This window comes from Callospermophilus lateralis, chromosome 18, assembly GCF_048772815.1.
Source record: "Callospermophilus lateralis isolate mCalLat2 chromosome 18, mCalLat2.hap1, whole genome shotgun sequence".
NCBI classification, from domain to species: domain Eukaryota; kingdom Metazoa; phylum Chordata; class Mammalia; order Rodentia; family Sciuridae; genus Callospermophilus; species Callospermophilus lateralis.
In genome coordinates, this window is record NC_135322.1 from 16,914,593 (window position 1) to 16,933,611 (window position 19,019).

General features: G+C 36.5%; 1 protein-coding gene across 11 annotated transcripts in view; it reads right to left on the reverse strand.

Moving 5' to 3' along the window:
* Znf146 (zinc finger protein 146) overlaps positions 1–19,019 on the reverse strand; it is a 21,010-nt gene continuing 1,991 nt past the window's right edge. For 2 of the 11 annotated variants that reach the window (XM_076837734.2, XM_076837732.2), the window contains exons 2-6: positions 13,544–13,590; positions 11,991–12,079; positions 10,434–10,497; positions 3,671–3,730; positions 1–2,903 (exon numbers count right to left, since the gene is read on the reverse strand). In XM_076837734.2, coding sequence (XP_076693849.1) covers positions 1,371–2,249 — 879 coding nt within the window. In that variant the 5' untranslated portion in view covers positions 2,250–2,903; positions 3,671–3,730; positions 10,434–10,497; positions 11,991–12,079; positions 13,544–13,590 and the 3' untranslated portion in view covers positions 1–1,370. Of the gene's footprint in view, positions 2,904–3,670; positions 3,731–9,469; positions 9,571–10,433; positions 10,498–11,990; positions 12,083–13,543; positions 13,591–19,019 lie in introns of all 11 variants that reach the window. The other 9 variants (XM_076837733.2, XM_076837731.2, XM_076837727.2 and 6 more) reach the window with 8 other exon arrangements.

A 19,019-nucleotide genomic window follows, 5' to 3' on the forward strand; every position in this document is an offset into this window, starting at 1 on the left:
TTTGTAGTATGCTGTCATTTTAATTTTAATAAAATAGATAATTTCATATTACATAGAGAGCAAGTCCATCCACTCATTGTTGATAAAATTTTAGAAATATTTTCTATAAAAAGTTTAGTATTTGATTGGGAATTAGTCCATTATAACATAACTTCTACAGGTACAGAGTTCCCATCCTCACTCCCATTCTTATTAACTTTGAGAAATTTTAAAAATACAGAAAAGTACAAAAAATAAGACAAGATATCCATTTACCACAATCCAGAATTAGCCAGTATCTTCATATATTTACTTGCAGTCTTCAAGAGAAATGGATGTTTTATATAAAAAGCTGAAGCCCCCTCCCCACCCTACCTCCCATACTTATACCCTACCCCTCACTCTTCACAGGCTACCACTATCAAAAGTTTGGCCTGTATTTCTCCATTTCAAAAACGTTAACATACACGTATGTATTCATTACCAATATAAAGTACTAAATTTCATGAAGTTTTAATTCAAATTTACAAAGTCACTATATGTATCATCCTGCAACTTCTTTTTCCCCCTCAATGCAATTTTTTTTAGATCCTTCTGTTAATAACATGTGGATCTCATAGTTGCATTTTGCAGATGTATAGTGTCACATCATGAGAACTTCTTTTTGTTCCTGATGAACAATTAAGTTGTTTCCAATATTTGGCTACAAATCAAGCCACAGTAAATTTCCTGGTATCTCCTGAGCATATACACTCACAAGTAAAACTGCTAAATATTTTTAAATTTGTTAAGGAAAGTTTCCCTACTCCAAAGGTCACAGCCACTTTAGTGCATGGCTTTTGTATCTTTCAGTCTTCAATTCCCATGAATTTTGCTTGTGTGCTCATGGTCTATTTTCTTTCCCCTTCAGAAAACAAATTACCTCCAAATAATTTTTTAAAATAGTCCCATATTTTCTCATCTGATGAATTTCTTTAATATTGCAAGTTCTACTAAATGCATAGGTCTCTTTCTGGAATCTCTTTCCCTCTGCTGAGGCAATACCAGAGTTTTATTACTTACAGATGATCATACCATCTGTTTTTGTCTCTTCCTTTCTAACACAACTTATTACACAGGTGAAGAACTTCACATCTATATTGATGGAGTAACAGGCCTGTTTTCTGTTCCAATTTTAATGGAAATGTCTATTGTTTCAGCATTACCTTTACCATTGACTGTGGAGTACATTTTTATTGGCAGTCTATTTATCATACAAATGTGTTCCTCTTCAATATGAATTTTCAGTGTCCTCAAAGTTGTTCCCTTCATTTGTGGTACACTGCCTCAGAATAACTTTATGATATATAAATTTTTGATGTGTTCCCATCTTGAAGATATTCATAGGGTTTTTAATGAGTATGAATTTTCTGATGTCTAATATGGTGTGATTTCTGGCTGAAAGCTTTCCCACATTCACTGCATTGGTAAGGTTTCTTACCTGTATGTATTCTCAAATGCAGAGCTAGGGTTGAGAATTGAGAGAAAGCTTTTCCACATTCATTACATCCGTAAGGTTTCTCACCTGTATGGCTTCTTACATGTACAGTGAGAGATGAACTCTGAGAGAAGGCTTTTCCACATACATTGCATTCATAAGGTTTATCACCTGAATGAATTCTCACATGCACAATAAGTGATGTTCGTTGAGAGAAGGCTTTTCCACATTCATTACATTCGTAGGGTTTCTCTCCAGTGTGAATGTTTTGATGCTTTATGAGGTACTTCTTCTGGCCAAAAGCTGTTCCACACTCATTACATTTAAAGGGTTTCTCTCCAATATGAATTTTCTCATGCTCAGTAAGATTTGATTTCCCACTAAAGGTTTTCCCACACTCCTTACATATAAAGGGCTTCTCTCCTGTGTGAGTTCTCTGGTGTCTGATAAGGTTGGACTTCTGAATGAAAGCTTTCCCACAATCTTTGCATTCAAAAGGTTTCTCTCCAGTGTGGATTTTCTGATGGGTAAGGAGGTTTTCTTTCTGGCTGAAGGATTTTCCACAATCATTACACTCAAAAAGCTTCTCTCCAGTATGAGTATTCTGATGTTTAATGACATACTGCTTTTGGCTAAAGGCCTTCCCACATTCATTACATTCAAAAGGTTTCTCTCTATTATGAAAAAGCTCATGCTCAGTAAGATTGGATTTGTGGCTGAAGACTTTCCCACATACCTTACAGGCAAAGGGGCTTTCCCCACTATAAATTCTCTGCTGACTGAGGTGTGACATCTGAATGGAAGCTTTCCCACATTCACAAGGTTTCTCTCCAGTATGAATTTCTTGGTACACGAGGATTTACTTTTGACTGAAGATATTTCCACATTTCTTACATTTAGAAGGCTTCTCTGTATGACCTCTCAAATGCAGAGGAATGGAAAAGATTTGTGAGAAAATTTTATCATCTAGCTAAAGGCTTTTCAATACTCTTTAGAAGCACAAGGTTTCCTTTCAGCATGACTTCTATGTTCAATGAAATGTGATATGTGGGTAAAAGTTTTCCCACATTCAGTAAACTCATAAGGTTTTCCTCCAGTATGAATGCTCTGCTATCAGATGCTATATCACACTTTTTATGCTGAAGGCATTTCACACTGCTTTACACTTATAGGGAGATATTACCATAAGAAATAAGCAGTGGTAGAGAACATCCAGCTAGTAAAATTGGAGACTCAACTACATACCTTCCCTCATGGTTAAGTCTAAACGGTTTCAACCTAAAACTTTAAAAATGTTTCCTTAAAGAAATGAGGTTGAGCAAACAAAGGATTTTTCCAATTTTCTTATATTCACATCCTTTTTTCCTCAGTCTGTATTTTGATGAACACAACTTGCCTCCCAAGTCTTGTTGCTTCTCTATCTGTTCATCATCTTCCCAGGCTTTTTCTAAAATGGAGTAAAGAATGATAATTTAGAGGAGTTAATATATACAATGCTCAGAATCATAGGTGATGCATGGTGAGCATTCATAAATATTACCTTTACATTACCATCACTATTATTTGTGAATGTTCCCATTACCAGCAATAAAATATCAAATTGTGCTTTTTGCTGGTAGGCCATCTCCCAGAAGGAAGAAATCCATATGAACAATGTCTCTAATTAAATTTTCAGAAGAGAACCATTAGAGAGGGCATGTGAGTAAAAGCCAAACTTGTGGGTTCACAAACTTAGACCACTCTTGAAAAAACATTGCCATTCCCAAATTCAGCAAAAAGCCTAACAATGAGGAACTGCCAAACAGATAAAAAGATGACCATATAAAAATGAGAAAGCTGTGGTTACTTGACTAGCTTAGTCCACATACCGTAAGACTTAAATGAGATGTTTAAGAAAGGGAAAAGATCACAACTGGTCCCTACCAAAACCAGATTAAAATAACAAGGAACATGGCGATGGGATTGTGGCTAATCGGCAGAGCACTTGCCTCGAAAGTTTGAGGTACTGGGTTCGATCCTTAGTACCACATAAAAATAAATATACAGAATAAAGGTATTGTGTCCAACTAAAACTAAAAACAATTGTATTAAAAAGAAAAATAACAAGGAACAATGGTACAAACTCATAAGAAAAAGCATATGTAGGAGACATAGGACACAACAGCCATAATTTTTCAACAACGAAAGATTTTTCAATGCACAACAAAATGTTACCTGTGGGGGGCTGGGGATATAACTTGGTTGGTAGAGAGCTTGCCTCATGTATACAAGGCCCTGTGTTCAATCCCCAGCACCACAAAAAAAAAAGAAAGAAAAAAATACGTTATTTGAGGAAGCTCATATAATATAAAGATCCTGTATAAGAGGATGACAATGTTAATCAAAAGCTGATTTTTATTACAAAATATCAAAAAGACTCCGTGTGGGAGACCAACCTTACATGTGACTGAGACATACTCCCCAGCTGGGTGCTGAGGTGCTCAGTCACAGAAATGTGGCAGAGCTTTCCCCACCCTTCTTGGGTTCGAGTGTCGGTGTCTCTTGCATGGGTGAAGCTATGCTCACCTGTTCCTTGTCCTGTTTAGGATAGAATCTTCCATGGAAGTGCCCCCTTCTTACTGTGTGTGTCCCCTTCTTACTGTGCCCTTAGCCTACCCAGTTATCAGTCAACCTACTGACAGTGGACATCATGAAGATAGACTCAGCCCCCTGAAAACTGACCCCTGCCTCATTTGAATAGCTTCTTCTCAATAAAAGGGGTCAGCGTGTACTCTCACTCTCTTTCTGCGGACCCTTAAGGTCAGAGGAGCCATCACAGCAACCCCAAAGAAAAAGGTATTTGTGTCTCTTGTGTGGTTATTTCATGCAGCCCAATTAGCCCAGTTTAACTGGAGTGACCCCTGAGCCTTTTAGTCGTGAGAACAGAAACCTACCAACTCAGGAAATGAAGGGACACAAATATCTCATAAAAAGGAATAAAGGATAGTAGCCAAATAAAAGAAAGTATGACTGCCAGCAATTTGGGAGGCTTAGGAGAGAGAAAATTGAGGCACAATTTCAAGACCAGCCTTGGCAACTTAGGAAGACCCTCAACAATTTAGTGAAACCCTGTCTGAAAATAATAAATAAAAGGACCGAAGATATAGCTTAATGGTAGTACATCCTTCAATTTAAACTCCTATACTACCACGGGGCGGGGGATAGTATGACATTTGGACTTGTAGTCATCCAGTCAAAATAAACAAGGACTAACCTCTTCATATCAAGTTTGACTAATTCTTTGTAGAAATTTAATCAAATAAGCTGCTTCCTCAAGGGCACCCAGCAAATCAAAACTGTTTTTTACCCCTGGTACAGGGGTTGAACTCCATGGCCTTGTGCATGCTAGGCAAGCAGCCTACCATCAAGCTCTAACGAGATGACGGGGAGAGCCACTATGTTGAAACCACTAGGGTTAAACCTATATGTAATACGGCAAGACTTTCAGCACCATATTACATATAGATTTGACATTCAGCAGCGGAAGCCAAAACAATGTTGGCACTGAGGTATGCATACATACCTATGAGCAAGATATTAGAGGATCTTTCTCTGAAGAAACCAAAAGGCCCATGATAAACATTAAACTAACCCAGAAACATAAGCACTTATGATCCCCTTTTAGTGAATCACTGTTAAATATGACTGCCATAAGTATTTCACACACATTTGAATAACCCTGCCAAAACATAAGAAAACATAAAAAAAGAAAAGAAAAGAAAAGTTTGGAGGAAATACAAGCAAGACACAACAACAAAACACAAATACCAATCACAGAGAGTTATAAGAAGATATTTCACTAATGAAACAATAACAAGGTTTTGTGAGAAATAAGCATCAAGAAAAAGTTCCCTTGTGGGGCTGCGGTTGTAGCTCAGTTGCCGAGTGCTTGCCTAACAAGTGTGAGGCACTTGGTTTGATCCTCAGCACCACATAAAAATAATTAAATAGCCATGTGCAGTGGCTCATGCCTGTAATTCCAGCAGCTTGGGAGGCTGAGGCAGAAGGATTGCGAGTTCAAAGCCAGGCTCAGCTACAGTGAGGCACTTAACAACTCAGTGAGACCCTATCTCTAAATAAAACATAAAAAAGGACTGAAGATGTTGCTCAGTGGTTAGTACCCCTGGGTTTAATACCCAGTACCAAAAAAAAAGAAAGAAATTAAGAAAGGGAGAAACAAGGATGAGGTAGACTAGGTTAGACTAGGTAGAGACTGTGTTACCATTTACCAAGAACAGGGTCTCCTTACTCAAAAGAATTGCATGACCTCCCTCTAACACTTTCAGCCATGGTTAGGTAGGTGTAGGTACCTTGTTTGTCAAATATCATCACAAGTAACAAGTAGCAAGTAGCAAGTAGTAAAAGCTTTAAGGATAAATTCAGAGGGTAACCAAGGAAATAATATCTTAGTAAAAGTCGTCTCAAAAAAAGAAAAAACGAAAACTGTTTAGAAGAACTATTCAAAGAACAAAAAAAAATCTCCTCAAACTTTTCTTTTTTCTTTTTTTTTAATGGTGCTGGGGATTGAACCCATGGCCTTGTGCAGGCCAGGCAAGCACTCTATCAACTGAGCTATGTCCCCAGTCCAAACTTTAATTTCTTTAGGATGAAAACTCAAAATCCTTTCTCTTTTTTTTTTTTTTTTTAAAGAGAGAGTGAGAGAGGAGAGAGAGAGAATTTTTTGATATTTATTTTTTAGTTATCGGCGGACACAACATCTTTGTTTGTACGTGGTGCTGAGAATCGAACCCGGGCCGCACGCATGCCAGGCGAGCACGCTACCACTTGAGCCACATCCCCAGCCCCTCAAAATCCTTTCTTAAAGCTTTCTGAGATATAAAATATATTATAGTCACCATACTGTGCAAAAGCATACCAGAGCATCTTATGCCTATAAATTTATTCAAAACTGGATTTTATACAATAGTACAAAATAAATTTTTTATACAGTTTCAAATCCTACATTGGCAGACAATCTCAGAAAAGAAAAAAGTAAAAAAAAAAAAAAAAAAAAACCCTTGTCAAGCATGGTTATAGTACTAAAGAATATTCATCACTACTTGAAAAGGCTATAAAATACTTCTCCCCTTTCTAACTATATAGAAAAATGAGGGCTATGTAAAGCCTGATTTTGTGGGCATATTTCTATCAGAACATTTCACAACAGTTAATATGAGAATCCAGCCATCTTGTATTAAACCAGACAAAGATATTTACAAATATGTAAAACAATTCCCTTTTCTTACTACATTTTTTTGTTTTGGAAAATTACTATTTATTTATTTGTTAATGTTGTGCTGAGGACCGAACTCAGCGACTCACACGTGCAAGGCAAGCACTCTTACCACTGAGCTACAACCCCAGCCCGGAAAATTACTGTTTTAATTAAGAAATGTTTAGTTACCTGTAATCATTTTTTTTAAATATTTTTTTAGTTGTAGGTGCACACAATACCTTTATTTTATTTGTTCATTGTTTTTAATGTGATGCTGGGGATTGAACCCCATGCCTCATGAGTGCTAGGCAAGCACTCTACCACTGTTTTAAAATTAATTTTTTAAAAAATATCTCAATTGTATTTTTTATACTTTTTAATTGTAGGTGGACATAATACCTTTATTTATTTATATTTATGTGGTACTGAGGACTGAACTTACTGCCTCACATGTCCTAAGCAAGTGCTCTACCACTGAGCCCCTCAATTGTATTTTTTAAGATAAATATCACCATATAAACCAAATATTTTAGAGGTACTCAATTTTTAAAAACTATAAGTGATTGTTAATGGTACAGCATTTTTGTGGTGATGAAAACACTGTAGAATCAGATAGCTTTTTTGTATTCTTACTATGTGCATGGCACAAGTATAGGCTCTAGAGAAACTATATTGATTAAAACTGAAAAACTTCTGCCCTCCAGTTTACATTCCAGTGGAAAAGAAATGATTTGCTAACAAGTTACTAAATGCTATGGAAAACAGTTAAGGAGTCGACCTTATGTAAGGTTATGTCTGAAAAGGAAAAACTCCCTCAAGACCTGAAAGAGACTGATTGATTAACTGAGCTATATCCCCAGCCTCAAAATATGGATAGCCAGAAGAAATAAATTCTCAGCTTTCATAGGCCCTAAAGAAGATCAAGAGTGGTAAATATTTAAATGGTAAGTCACAATTTTCCATATCTTGTTCTTCATATCCTTCTTAGCCTAATCTCTCCTATCTTTTAACCTCTGTAGAATCCTCCTGGAAGGAGTTCCAAGAACAAACTCTTAAAGACCTAATTTTATCTTTTAAAATCCTTTCCCTCAACTACTAATAACAATCATATTCACTTTTCTAAAAGTAAGTATTTTATATAAGATACATACATACTGCCCTGCCCACCCCCACTCCACCTTACCCCCACCCCAGCACTAAGAATCAAGCCAGGGGGCTGGGGTTGTAGCTCAGTGGTAGAGTGCTCACCTAGCATGTGCGAGGCCCTGGGTTCGATCCTCAGCACTACATAAAAATAAATAAATAAAATAAAGGCATTGTGTCCAACTATACCTAACAAATTGTTGGGGACCGCAAAACAAGTCAAGATGGTGCCTGGCAGTTTGCCAGGAGGAGTGGTTTGTGAGGCAACGCCACGGAGCCATTAAGATGGTGAGGATTCCTTACTGGCTGACTACTGCATCTAGATGATGCTAATTGGGACAAGCTGTGTGTAATCAGTTAATTAATTAATTAATATTAATTATTCAATGCATACACCGCTGTTGTTCCGTAATGAGGCAGTTCCCGCTTCAACCTTCAAGTTGCTTGTCACCTCCCGGTTATTTTGCCTAGCCGGACTGCGGCAATCAATCAATCAATCAATCAATAAGAAGAATCAAGCCAGGACCTTGACCATATCAGGCAAGTACTCCACCACTAACAAATTTATATATTGCAAAGTCCTTTTAACATTCTAACTATAACTTTAAAGGCTGGATAGTATCAATGGCTTTGCTCTTTTTCTTTTGGCACATCTGACAGTATACATTTTAAAAATACTAAGGGAAATATCAGGGGGAAATGATGGTGAGGGGTAATCATTTTAAAAGGTAACAACCAAATCTCTTAACTAATCCTGAAATTTAAAAACAAACAAACAAAAAAACCTATAAAAGATATTTTGGAGACAACTGAGAAACTTGAACTAGATAATCTATAATATCAGAGCATTATGATTAGTCTTTTAAGGTGTGGCAATGGTATTTTGGTTATATGGGGGATTTCATTATTTTTAGAAAAGATATAGTTAATTTTTTAGGAGTGAAGTGTCAGGACACTTTGGTACACAAAACAGATATAGACATACATAAAAACAACAAAATATTAATTATTCAATGCATGGTGGGTAAACAAGATTACTGCAATACTCTTAAAAACTGTCCATTTAAAAAAATAATAATAGGGCTGGGGATGTGGCTCAAGCGGTAGCGCGCTCGCCTGGCATGCATGCTGCCCGGGTTCGATCCTCAGCACCACATACAAACAAAGATGTTGTGTCCGCCGAGAACTAAAAAAAAAAATAAATATTAAAAAAAAAATTCTCTCTCTCTCTCTCCCTCCCCCACTCTCCCCCACTCTCTTTAAATAGGATGGACAATCAATGGGCTGATCAAAAAAAGATGAAATTAGTAGGAACATTTTAATGACAACGTAATTCAAGTTTAGGGATGGTACAGCGCTGGCCAGCACATGTGAAGCACGGGGTTTGATCCTCAACACCACATAAAAATAAATGAATAAAATAAAGGTACTATGTCCATTTGTAACTAAAAACATATAAAAACATACAGTTTGGTCTCTTTTTAAAGTTTAAATTTTTATTTGGGGGGAGGGTGTAACTGGGGATTTAATTCAGGGGCATTCCACCACTGACATCCCCAGCCCTATTTTGTATTTTATTTAGAGACAGGGTCTCATTGAGTTGCTTAGCGCCTCACCATTGCTGAGGCTGGCTTTGAACTCAATCCTCCTGTCTCAGCCTTCTGAGCTGCTGAGATTACAGTGTGCGCCACAAAAAAGTTTAAATGATAAGCAGTACCTGCATAAGTAGAAAATTTCATAATCAAAGGTCAAGATTCAAAGAATTTTACAGAGAAAGAAATGTTCATATTCATAATCATATGGTCTATGTTCTCTTGAGTACAGTGAAGTATACCTTTTTAAAGGCCTCAATGATCATAAGAAATAATCCAGACATAATATGAAACTGGTCTGAGATGATCTCTGGATCTGAAAATAATGGAATAAAATTTCTAATTTGGGTAGATTACTAATCTTCCCTTATCCTCAGGGAATACATTTCCAGACTTCCAGTGCATGCCTGAAGCCACGAATAGTACCAAAATCTATAATGTTGTATTTTTCCTTTAATTTACAAAATTATTCACAGTGAGAGTGACAAAAATAGAAAAATTATAACAAAATACTATATTCAAAGTTATGTAAATATAAACTCTCCCTCTAATTCTCTACTATCACAGGCTGAACTGTGTATACAGCATGGATACACTGAATAAACAGAGGTTCATATTCCAGGACAACGTGAGACTTCACCCAATTACTCAGAATAGCAATTTTCTTATGAACTGCTTATTTCTGGAATTTTTCATTAACATTTTCAGAACACTATGGGTATCTGAAATCATGGTAAATAAAAATTAAGGATTATTACCAAGATTTCACTGATACTATGAGAATAAAATCTGATACTTATCTGTCCAATTAACAGGTAAGATGATGGCAGGAAAGACAAAAAGTTCTAAGTATCCAAAAATAATTTATAAAGGGTCGGAAGAAAGGAACAAGCCAGGATTCTGGAAGCCACCTCTATAAGAGGATGATTTATGATAAAGAAAGACAAAAGTAGGGGCTGGGGTTGTGGCTCAGCAGTAGAGCGCTCACCTACATGTGCGAAGCCCTGGGTTCGATCCTCAGCACCACATAAAAATAATGGTATTCTGTCCAACTACAACAAAAAAATAAATATTAAAAAAAAAAGACAAAAGCAAAAAATGAGACAACTGTGATAAGCAAAATCACAGGTACCAAAGCACCAATCAAACAGAAGTAACAGCATTCCAAGAGGGGTGATTTCAAATAAATAAATAGACTACTTTGATCATTGACATTTTCTTAGTACCTCACACCTATTAGTAACCAATACCTATTAATCAATACTTGTTAAATACATAAATTTATCATGTTGGTAGAAATGTGCATTGGTTACTTCTCTTTTGAGAACAATGTACATATTTCAATCAAACCTAACTTTTACTAAATTTTTACTTTTACTACATTTTACTTACATTTTTTACTTACTCTTAAGTAGTAAAAGAGATGCAGTTTTGTCTGCATATCTCTGCAAATCAATATAAATAAGCATGCATTCTGGTATCTTGAATAGCATAAGCCTGAAAATAGCCTACATTATGTATTGATGAAGAATTCTAAGGAAAAAAAATACTGCATACAATAAAATACGTAACACCACTTATATGAAAAGGAAAAATGAAAGCTTATGTATATGTTTGTGGCAGAGATATATAACATATGCTGGCTTTTCATAGACTCCCTCAAAGAGGAATATGTGTGTCTCTTTGAAAAGAAACACCACAGGAGGACTAAGAGTCAGCGGCAAGAGGGAATTTTGTAGTTTTTTGTTTTTTTTTTTTTTGCTATGTACCTTGACGTTCGAAAATGTTTACACCTATGTCAAAAAGAAAAAAGCCCAAATGATTTAATCAAAGTTTTACTGGCCCTGAAAGTATTCATCAATAAAGACGGGAGGGAGATTTTTCATAAAGCAAATATTCAGGTACCCACATGCTCGCGCACACACACACACAGTAGTAGACAGGCACCAATAATTTCTAAGTTGGCAACATATGCAAGAGGTATACGGAAGTGAAGAGAGAAAAGTGAAGAAGTGTACTGATCTATGACAAGGGAGATGCTTAAAAGACAACATGAAGTAAGACTACAGCTATAAAATATAATTCTGAAGCACTTAACCACTGAAAGAATGAGACAAGGAATAAAAAGGAACATGAACACTAGATGATATGCAAAGACATATGACCTATAAAGGACACACATACAGAGTTATGACACTGAAGGAAAACAGAGGCAGTAAAAATGAAGTATTAAGTGTTGACGACAGAACAAAGATGAGAGAGAGAGGGGGGTATGTGGCCCTGAGGCAGGAGGATCATGAGTTCAAAGCCAGCCTTAGCAACAGGAAGGCACTAAGCAACTCAGCTGAGACCCTGTCTCTAAATACAAAAAAAAAAAAAAAACAACTAGGGATGTGGCTCAGTGGTTGAGTGCCCCTGAATTCAAAACCCAGTACCCACCCCCCAACAAAAAAGAAAAAAAAACCACTATGACTGAAAACATCCCTCAGGAACCTACAGAATAAGAAAATGTCTTCAAAAGCACTTCAGCCTGTCATTCCCTCACCTGACAAGACTTCTTTTCCACTTTTTCCCCACCATCCAGTGGATCTTCTTGCTTCAGTGGAGGATCATACAGTTTGGTCTCTTTATCACCTGCTTTCAAGGGAAATCACAGGATTAGAATGTTAATGATGAGGCCAAAGCACCATCCTAGAACTCGGGAAAAGCCCTGGGGATTCAGGGTCTATAGCCTTCTGAAGGATGAGGAAAATGTAGTTTGCAGAGATACACAAGGAAGCAGCCCTGTGAAACAGAACAAAGAAATGACTTTTTGCCTTGGTGACTAGAGAACACAAGTATGTGCATAGGAAATAAACATTTTGAATCCTAAATTTCAAAGTCATACTAAATCATTTGAAGTCTTCACACATACAGAAAGGAAGAATTAGCTTTCAGAATTTTAGTCACATAGGAAAACTGTTCATCTGCTCGCATGACTGACTGCTATTGTTCTCTAGCACCACATTCCTGAATAGATTTTCACTATGGCCCTTATTCCTGCATGAATTCAATACTCATTATCTTTGTCTACTGAAACTAAGCCACATGAGTACAATGTGTAAGCAGTTGTTCTAATAGTATTCAGGAATAAAAAGTCAATAGTTTTCCTGGAGTTTAAATATTTACTTCTTCATACTGTATCAGAAATGTCCTACAAATGTTTATCCATTTGTTCAAAAAACATTTTTTTCCTTTTACTTTCTTGGTACCAGGGATTGAACCCAGGGTGCTTAACCACTGTACCACATCCCCAGCCCTTTTTGTTTTTTAAACTCTAAATGGATTATATATAAAATCCACATAAACTACAGCACTATAAAGAATCTGAAAACAGGGCTTGGATTGTGGCTCAGTGGTAGAGCGCTTGCCTAGCACGTGTGAGGCCCTGGGTTCACACCATACAAAAATAAAATACAGATATTGTGTCCAACTACAACTAAAAAAAGAAAGAAAAAGAAAAACGAAAATCTGAAAACAGGTGAAACTTAGAATGGGAAAAGATGATTATGATTAGAAATGAAAAGGCAGATAAATCTACAAAAACTTCCTGATTTTGCATAGTTTAAAAATGAAAATCTCTGTGAACAAATGAAAAAACATACAAAAAACTTATCAAAACACAAAATGAAAAACTTAGGTGGAAAAACCTTCAAACTTATTTCACATAGGGCTAACTTTATATGTACAGTTTCTAGAAGACATTCCATAAAAAAAGTTGGGGAGGGGCTGGGGTTGTGGCTCAGTGGTAGAGCACTAGCCTAGCATATGCAAGGCCCTGGGTTCCATCCTCAGCACCACATATAAGTAAATAAATAAAATAAAGGTATTGTGTCAACTTACACCTAAAGAAAAACATTAAAAAAAAATTGGGGGGGAAAGGGTACGAACAGACAATTATGAAAAGATACCCAACACCTCACTTGTAATAAAGCAATATAAATTAAATCTCATTTATGTCTTTGGCAAAATATCAAATATTCAACACTAAAGTCCGACGCTGAGGTTCCAGGGGGAAAGACGCTAATGCACACTGTTGGTGGGGATATAAATACTTACCACTGGGCAATTCCCCTTGAAGAAATCTACTTTAGAGAGAGTTCTGCCTAAATACAAAATGACACATATTACTCATTACTGCATTGTTAGTAAGAGCAAAAGATCAGAAAGCCAAATATTCAACAGGGGATTAACTGAATCAACTGTTACAACCACACTCTGATACCTTACTCACAACATAGTTAAGAAGGGGAAGGAGATAATAAGAAAGAACATCTTGCTCCAGATGATGGCCCACACCAGTAATTTCAGCTACTGAGAAGGCTGAGGCAAGAGAATTACAAGTTTGAGACCATCCCGGGCAACTTAGGGAGACACCTGTCCCAAAATTAAAAAATAAAATAAAAAGGGGGTAGGAATATAACTCAATGATAGAGTACCCGTCTTCAATCTCCAGTACTAGGGGGGTTGGGAAGGGGGATGGACATCTTCAGGGTATAATTATTTTTTATTTTTAGTTGTAGATAGATAAATAAATAAATGTATTGTGTCTATCTATCTATCTATCTATCTATTTATTTATTTATGTGGTGTTGAGAATTGAACCCAGTGCCTCACACGTGCAGGCAAGTACTATCACCAAGCCACAATCTAGCCCCAGAACTTTTAAGTGGAAAAAATGAGGTATAAAGAGGTGACGATGGTATGCTACCCCATATGTAAAGAGAGTGGGGAATCGGAGAGAGGAATAAATGTGACCAAACAACAAAAAAAATCCACTTGAAGGGTAAACAAGAAACAAACCACAAAAAAGTCAATAAACTGTACTTACATGGGACAAAGAAGAATATGATTAGAAGAGCAGAATGTTTCTGTGAGATGTATTTTTGCTGAATCACAGAAATGTATTACTTTTTTTAAGTAATCAAATTCCTTTAAAAAGCAGTCTCAACTTGAAAACAAATGGAAACAAATGAAGTTAACTGTATATTAATTTAGCTACATGACTCCTCAGAGAAAGAATTGATTTCAAATGGCTTTAGAACAAAGAAGTTTTGAACTATAGGTCTCTAAGAGATACACTGAAAGAACCAAAAAAAAAAAAAAAAGCCATAATGATTCAGTATGTTTATGGTTTACTACTGTCAATACTGTTATTTTGAAATCATTCTCTTCATTCTTCAGTAATAAGTACTTATAACCTGCTTCAAATTTTAAATTTCAAGATACAACTAGGATCTAAGATAACAGAAAAAAAATACTATGCCATTTAAGCTTAATTAGAAATATTAATATGGACTCATGATTTAAAATGGCCTTGAGCGGCTGGGGATGCAACTTAGTGATAGAGCAACTGCCAAGCAGGCCCTGCAGCTTCCATCCCCAGCACCAAAAACAAACAAATAACAACCTTGAAACAACATTGCCCTAGATCTTAAGGTTCTTATGCCATTCTCTAGAACTCCTTGGAGAAAGTGGTCAATTCCAGTCCAGGATAGAATATAAACAAAGTAAACCCAGATTTCAATTACTTAAAGTTTTCAAGGATAAATGATGTCAATTTAAAATAAGACTAAAGCAGCAGCCACTGATTTCAACTGTGATGACACAAGCATAAAACATCCCCCCACCCCATACAAACCACTGGTGCTATTAGAACACACTAAATCTATACAATTTGAACCCATTAAGTCCTAGATTTCAATTCTGTAAATATTTTTTTAAAAACTGACCAGGTGCACTAGAATAATTTGAAAATCATAACCTAGAGTTTTTTTTTTAAGATACACTATAATCCTAGTGTCTGGGTCTGAGGCAGAAGGATCACAAGTTCAAGGACAGACTCAGCAATTTAGCGAGACACTGTCTCAAAGTAAAAAATAAAGATAAAAAGGCCTAAAAATCTCAGTAGTAAAGCACTCCAGAACCCCAACCAAAAAAAAAAAAAAAAAAGGCAGTAAAAGATATATCCTGGACTGTAAAGTCAAAAAATGCCATACACGTCTTTAAATACCTTAAATTTTTTTAAAACATGTTTTTAAAAAACATATATGAAATGCTCTAATCACTCATCTACTTCTTTTCTCAAAAGAACTCTAAAAACATAACATTTATTTCAAAGTGACCATAGGTGGTATAACTGTTACCCAATTGAAGTTTTTATAAGTATCCTATATATAGAATGATAGGATATAATGGGTTAAAATCATGTTTAGGGCTGGGTATAGCCACTGGTAGAGCACTGCCTAGAATGTGTGAGGTCCTAGGTTCAATATCCAGCTCTGCAAATAATAATACTGCTTAAAAAAGAAAAACCCAGGAAAAATTTGAGGTAACAATCAAATAAATATAAAGACCTAGAAAAAAATACTGTAAAATCACTTTATAAGCTCTACAGAAATTACTGACTCAGCCAAGGATCACTTACTGTTGCTAAAACCATCAGTTAAATGATTTACCAAAGTAAAACCACAATCAAACATCTGATCATAAAGGGAAAAGTATAGTCAACAATGGTGGACCAGCCACAATAGTACACCTCTCCTGATACAATGCTATATGAAGTATTCAAGATCAACTCCTAGCCAGGTGCAGCGCATGCCTGTCATCCAGCGGTTAGGGAGAATGAGGAGGAGGATTGAGAGTTCAACATTAGACTCAGCAATGGCAGGAGGCACTTAGCAACTCAGTAAGACCCTGACTTTAAATACAAAATAGGGCTGGGGATGTGGCTCAGTGGTTGAGTGCCCCTGAGTTCAATCATGGGAGGGAGGGAGGAAGGGAGGGAGGAAGGGAGGGAGGGAGGAAGGGAGGGAGGGAGGAAGGAGGGGGCGGGGAGGAAAGAAAACGGAAAGGGAAAGAAAAAGGAAGAAGAAAAGGAAAGGAAGAAGAAAGAAAGAGAAAGAAACAAAGAAAGGGAGGAAGGGAAAACGAAAGATCAGCTCCTGGGTATTATGGCCAAAAATGAACCACCATTAGAATTTTCTAAAAATACCAGAAATTCAGGATTACAAACATGAAGGTAACACTTAGTGATCAAAGAAGTTTCATGAAGGAGGTAGATGAACTTCTAAAGATGAGCACTTGAACACAATTCTCATTTTTTCATTCCAACTAAGAGGAAATGCCCCAAAACAACAAAAAAGGTAAAAATTCTAAGATACAGAAGTTAGAAAATTGCATTTATATATCCCATTCTTTCAGAAATTTCTACCATAAACAGTGCAAGTGGTTATACTATTTTTGAGAAAGTTCCTATATTTTCCTGCAGACAACAAATAATAATAGCACCAGTGCTAGAAATGTAACTCAGTGGCAGAGTGCATGCCTTGTATGGGCAAAACCATAGTTTAACCCCCATAACCACATATGCGCGCACACACACAAAAAAAATTAGTAAATACTATTATTAAATTAAATCTATTCTTAGAATTTTATAAATATCAACTTTTTGACTTGCAAAACCACTGTGAGTCAGATTCTTCTGTCTCTATATTACCAGGTAAAAAATTGAGTCTTCCACTATTGTCATGTATGTAAGAAATCAATAAAAATAAAAAAATAAGTAAATATTTAAAAAAAAGAAACTGAGTCGTAAGGTCTAAGTACCTGCCAAAGTCACTGAGGTACAAAGTGGCAGAGGGAGGAGTTAACACAGGAAATCTGATGTCCTTTTTAAATTTTTTTAGTTGTAGATGAACACAATATCTCTATTTTTATAAAATTTTTTTAGTTGTAGATGGACAAAATACATTTTGCTTATTTATTTTTATGTGGTGCTGGGGATCAAACTCAGTGCCTTATGCATGCTAGGTTAAGTGCTCTACCACCGAACCAAAACCCCAGCCCTCTGATGTCCTTCTTTAAAAAGCCCTTAGAATGTATTCTAAACAAATGGGCCAAAGACCTGAACAGACACTTCTCAGAGGAGGACATACAATCAATCAACAAGTACATGAAAAAATGCTCACCATCTCTAGTAGTCAGAGAAATGCAAATCAAAACCACCCTAAGATACCATCTCACCCCAGTAAGATTGGCAGCCATTATGAAGTCGAACAATAACAAGTGCTGGCGAGGATGTGGGGAAAAGGGTACTCTTATACATTGCTGGTGGGACTGCAAAATGGTGAGGCCAATATGGAAAGCAGTATGGAGATTCCTGGGAAAGCTGGGAATGGAACCACCATTTGACCCAGCTATTGCCCTTCTCGGACTATTCCCTGAAGACCTCAAAAGAGCGTACTACAGGGATACTGCCATATCCATGTTCATAGCAGCACAATTCACAATAGCTAGACTGTGGAACCAACCCCGATGCCCCTCAATAGATGAATGGATAAAAAAAATGTGGCATTTATACACAATGGAGTACTACGAAGCACTAAGAAATGACAAAATCATGGAATTTGCAGGGAAATGGATGGCACTAGAGCAGATTATGCTAAGTGAAGCTAGCCAATCCCTAAAAAACAAATGCCAAATGTCTTCTTTGATATAATGAGAGCAACCAAGAACAGAGCAGGGAGGAAGAGCAGGAGGAAAAGATTAACATTAAGCAGAGTCATGAAGTGGGAGGGAAAGGGAGAGAAAAGGGAAATTGCTTGGAAATGGAAGGAGACCCTCATTGTTATACAAAATTACATATAAGAGTTTGTGAGGGGAATGGGAAAAAAATAAGGAGAGAAATGAATTACAGTAGATGGGGTAGAGAGAGAAGATGGGAGGGGAGGGGAGGGGGGATAGTAGAAGATAGGAAAGGTAGCAGAATACAACAGTTACTATTATGGTATTATGTAAAAATGTGGATGTGTAACCGATGTGATTCTGAAATCTTTGTAATGTTTTGAATAACCAATAAAAAAAATAAATAAATAAAAAATGTATTCTACATTACACAGTTTTATAAAAGAAGCAAAGAGGTACTGTTGCCTTCGAATTATTTATTACAGTACCCCTACACACAACACAAATAGAGCTTCTTAGGTTTGGTTTTGGTTTTTTTAAATTTATTTATTTTTTAGTCTTTTCAGGGGACACAACATCTTTGTTTGTATGTGGTGCTGAGGATCGAACCGGGGCCGCACGCATGCCAGGCGAGCGCGCTACCATTAGAGCCACATCCCCAGCCCTGTTTTTGGTTTTTTTGGTACTGGGAATTGAACCCAGGGGAGCTTTACCACTGAGCTCCATCCCGTCCATTCTATTTTTTATTTTGAGAGGTCTCACTAAATTGCTGAGTCCAAATTGCTGAGGCTGGCCTTGAACTTGCAATCCTACTGTCTCAACCTCTCAAATCACTGGGATGACAGGCAAGTTAACACCAGGCCCAGCTCTTTTTTAAAAATGGAAATCCAAAGATACCCAGTATTTTTACTGCAAATAAAGCACACTCTACATTCTATACTTTTTCACTTAACTAATTTTGTAATTTCAGTGTAAATATAGAGAAAACTTCCTCCCCATTGTTTTGTACAGCTGCATGTTTTGTTGTATAATCTCCTATCTGGTAGTAGTTATTGTAAACATTGCCAAA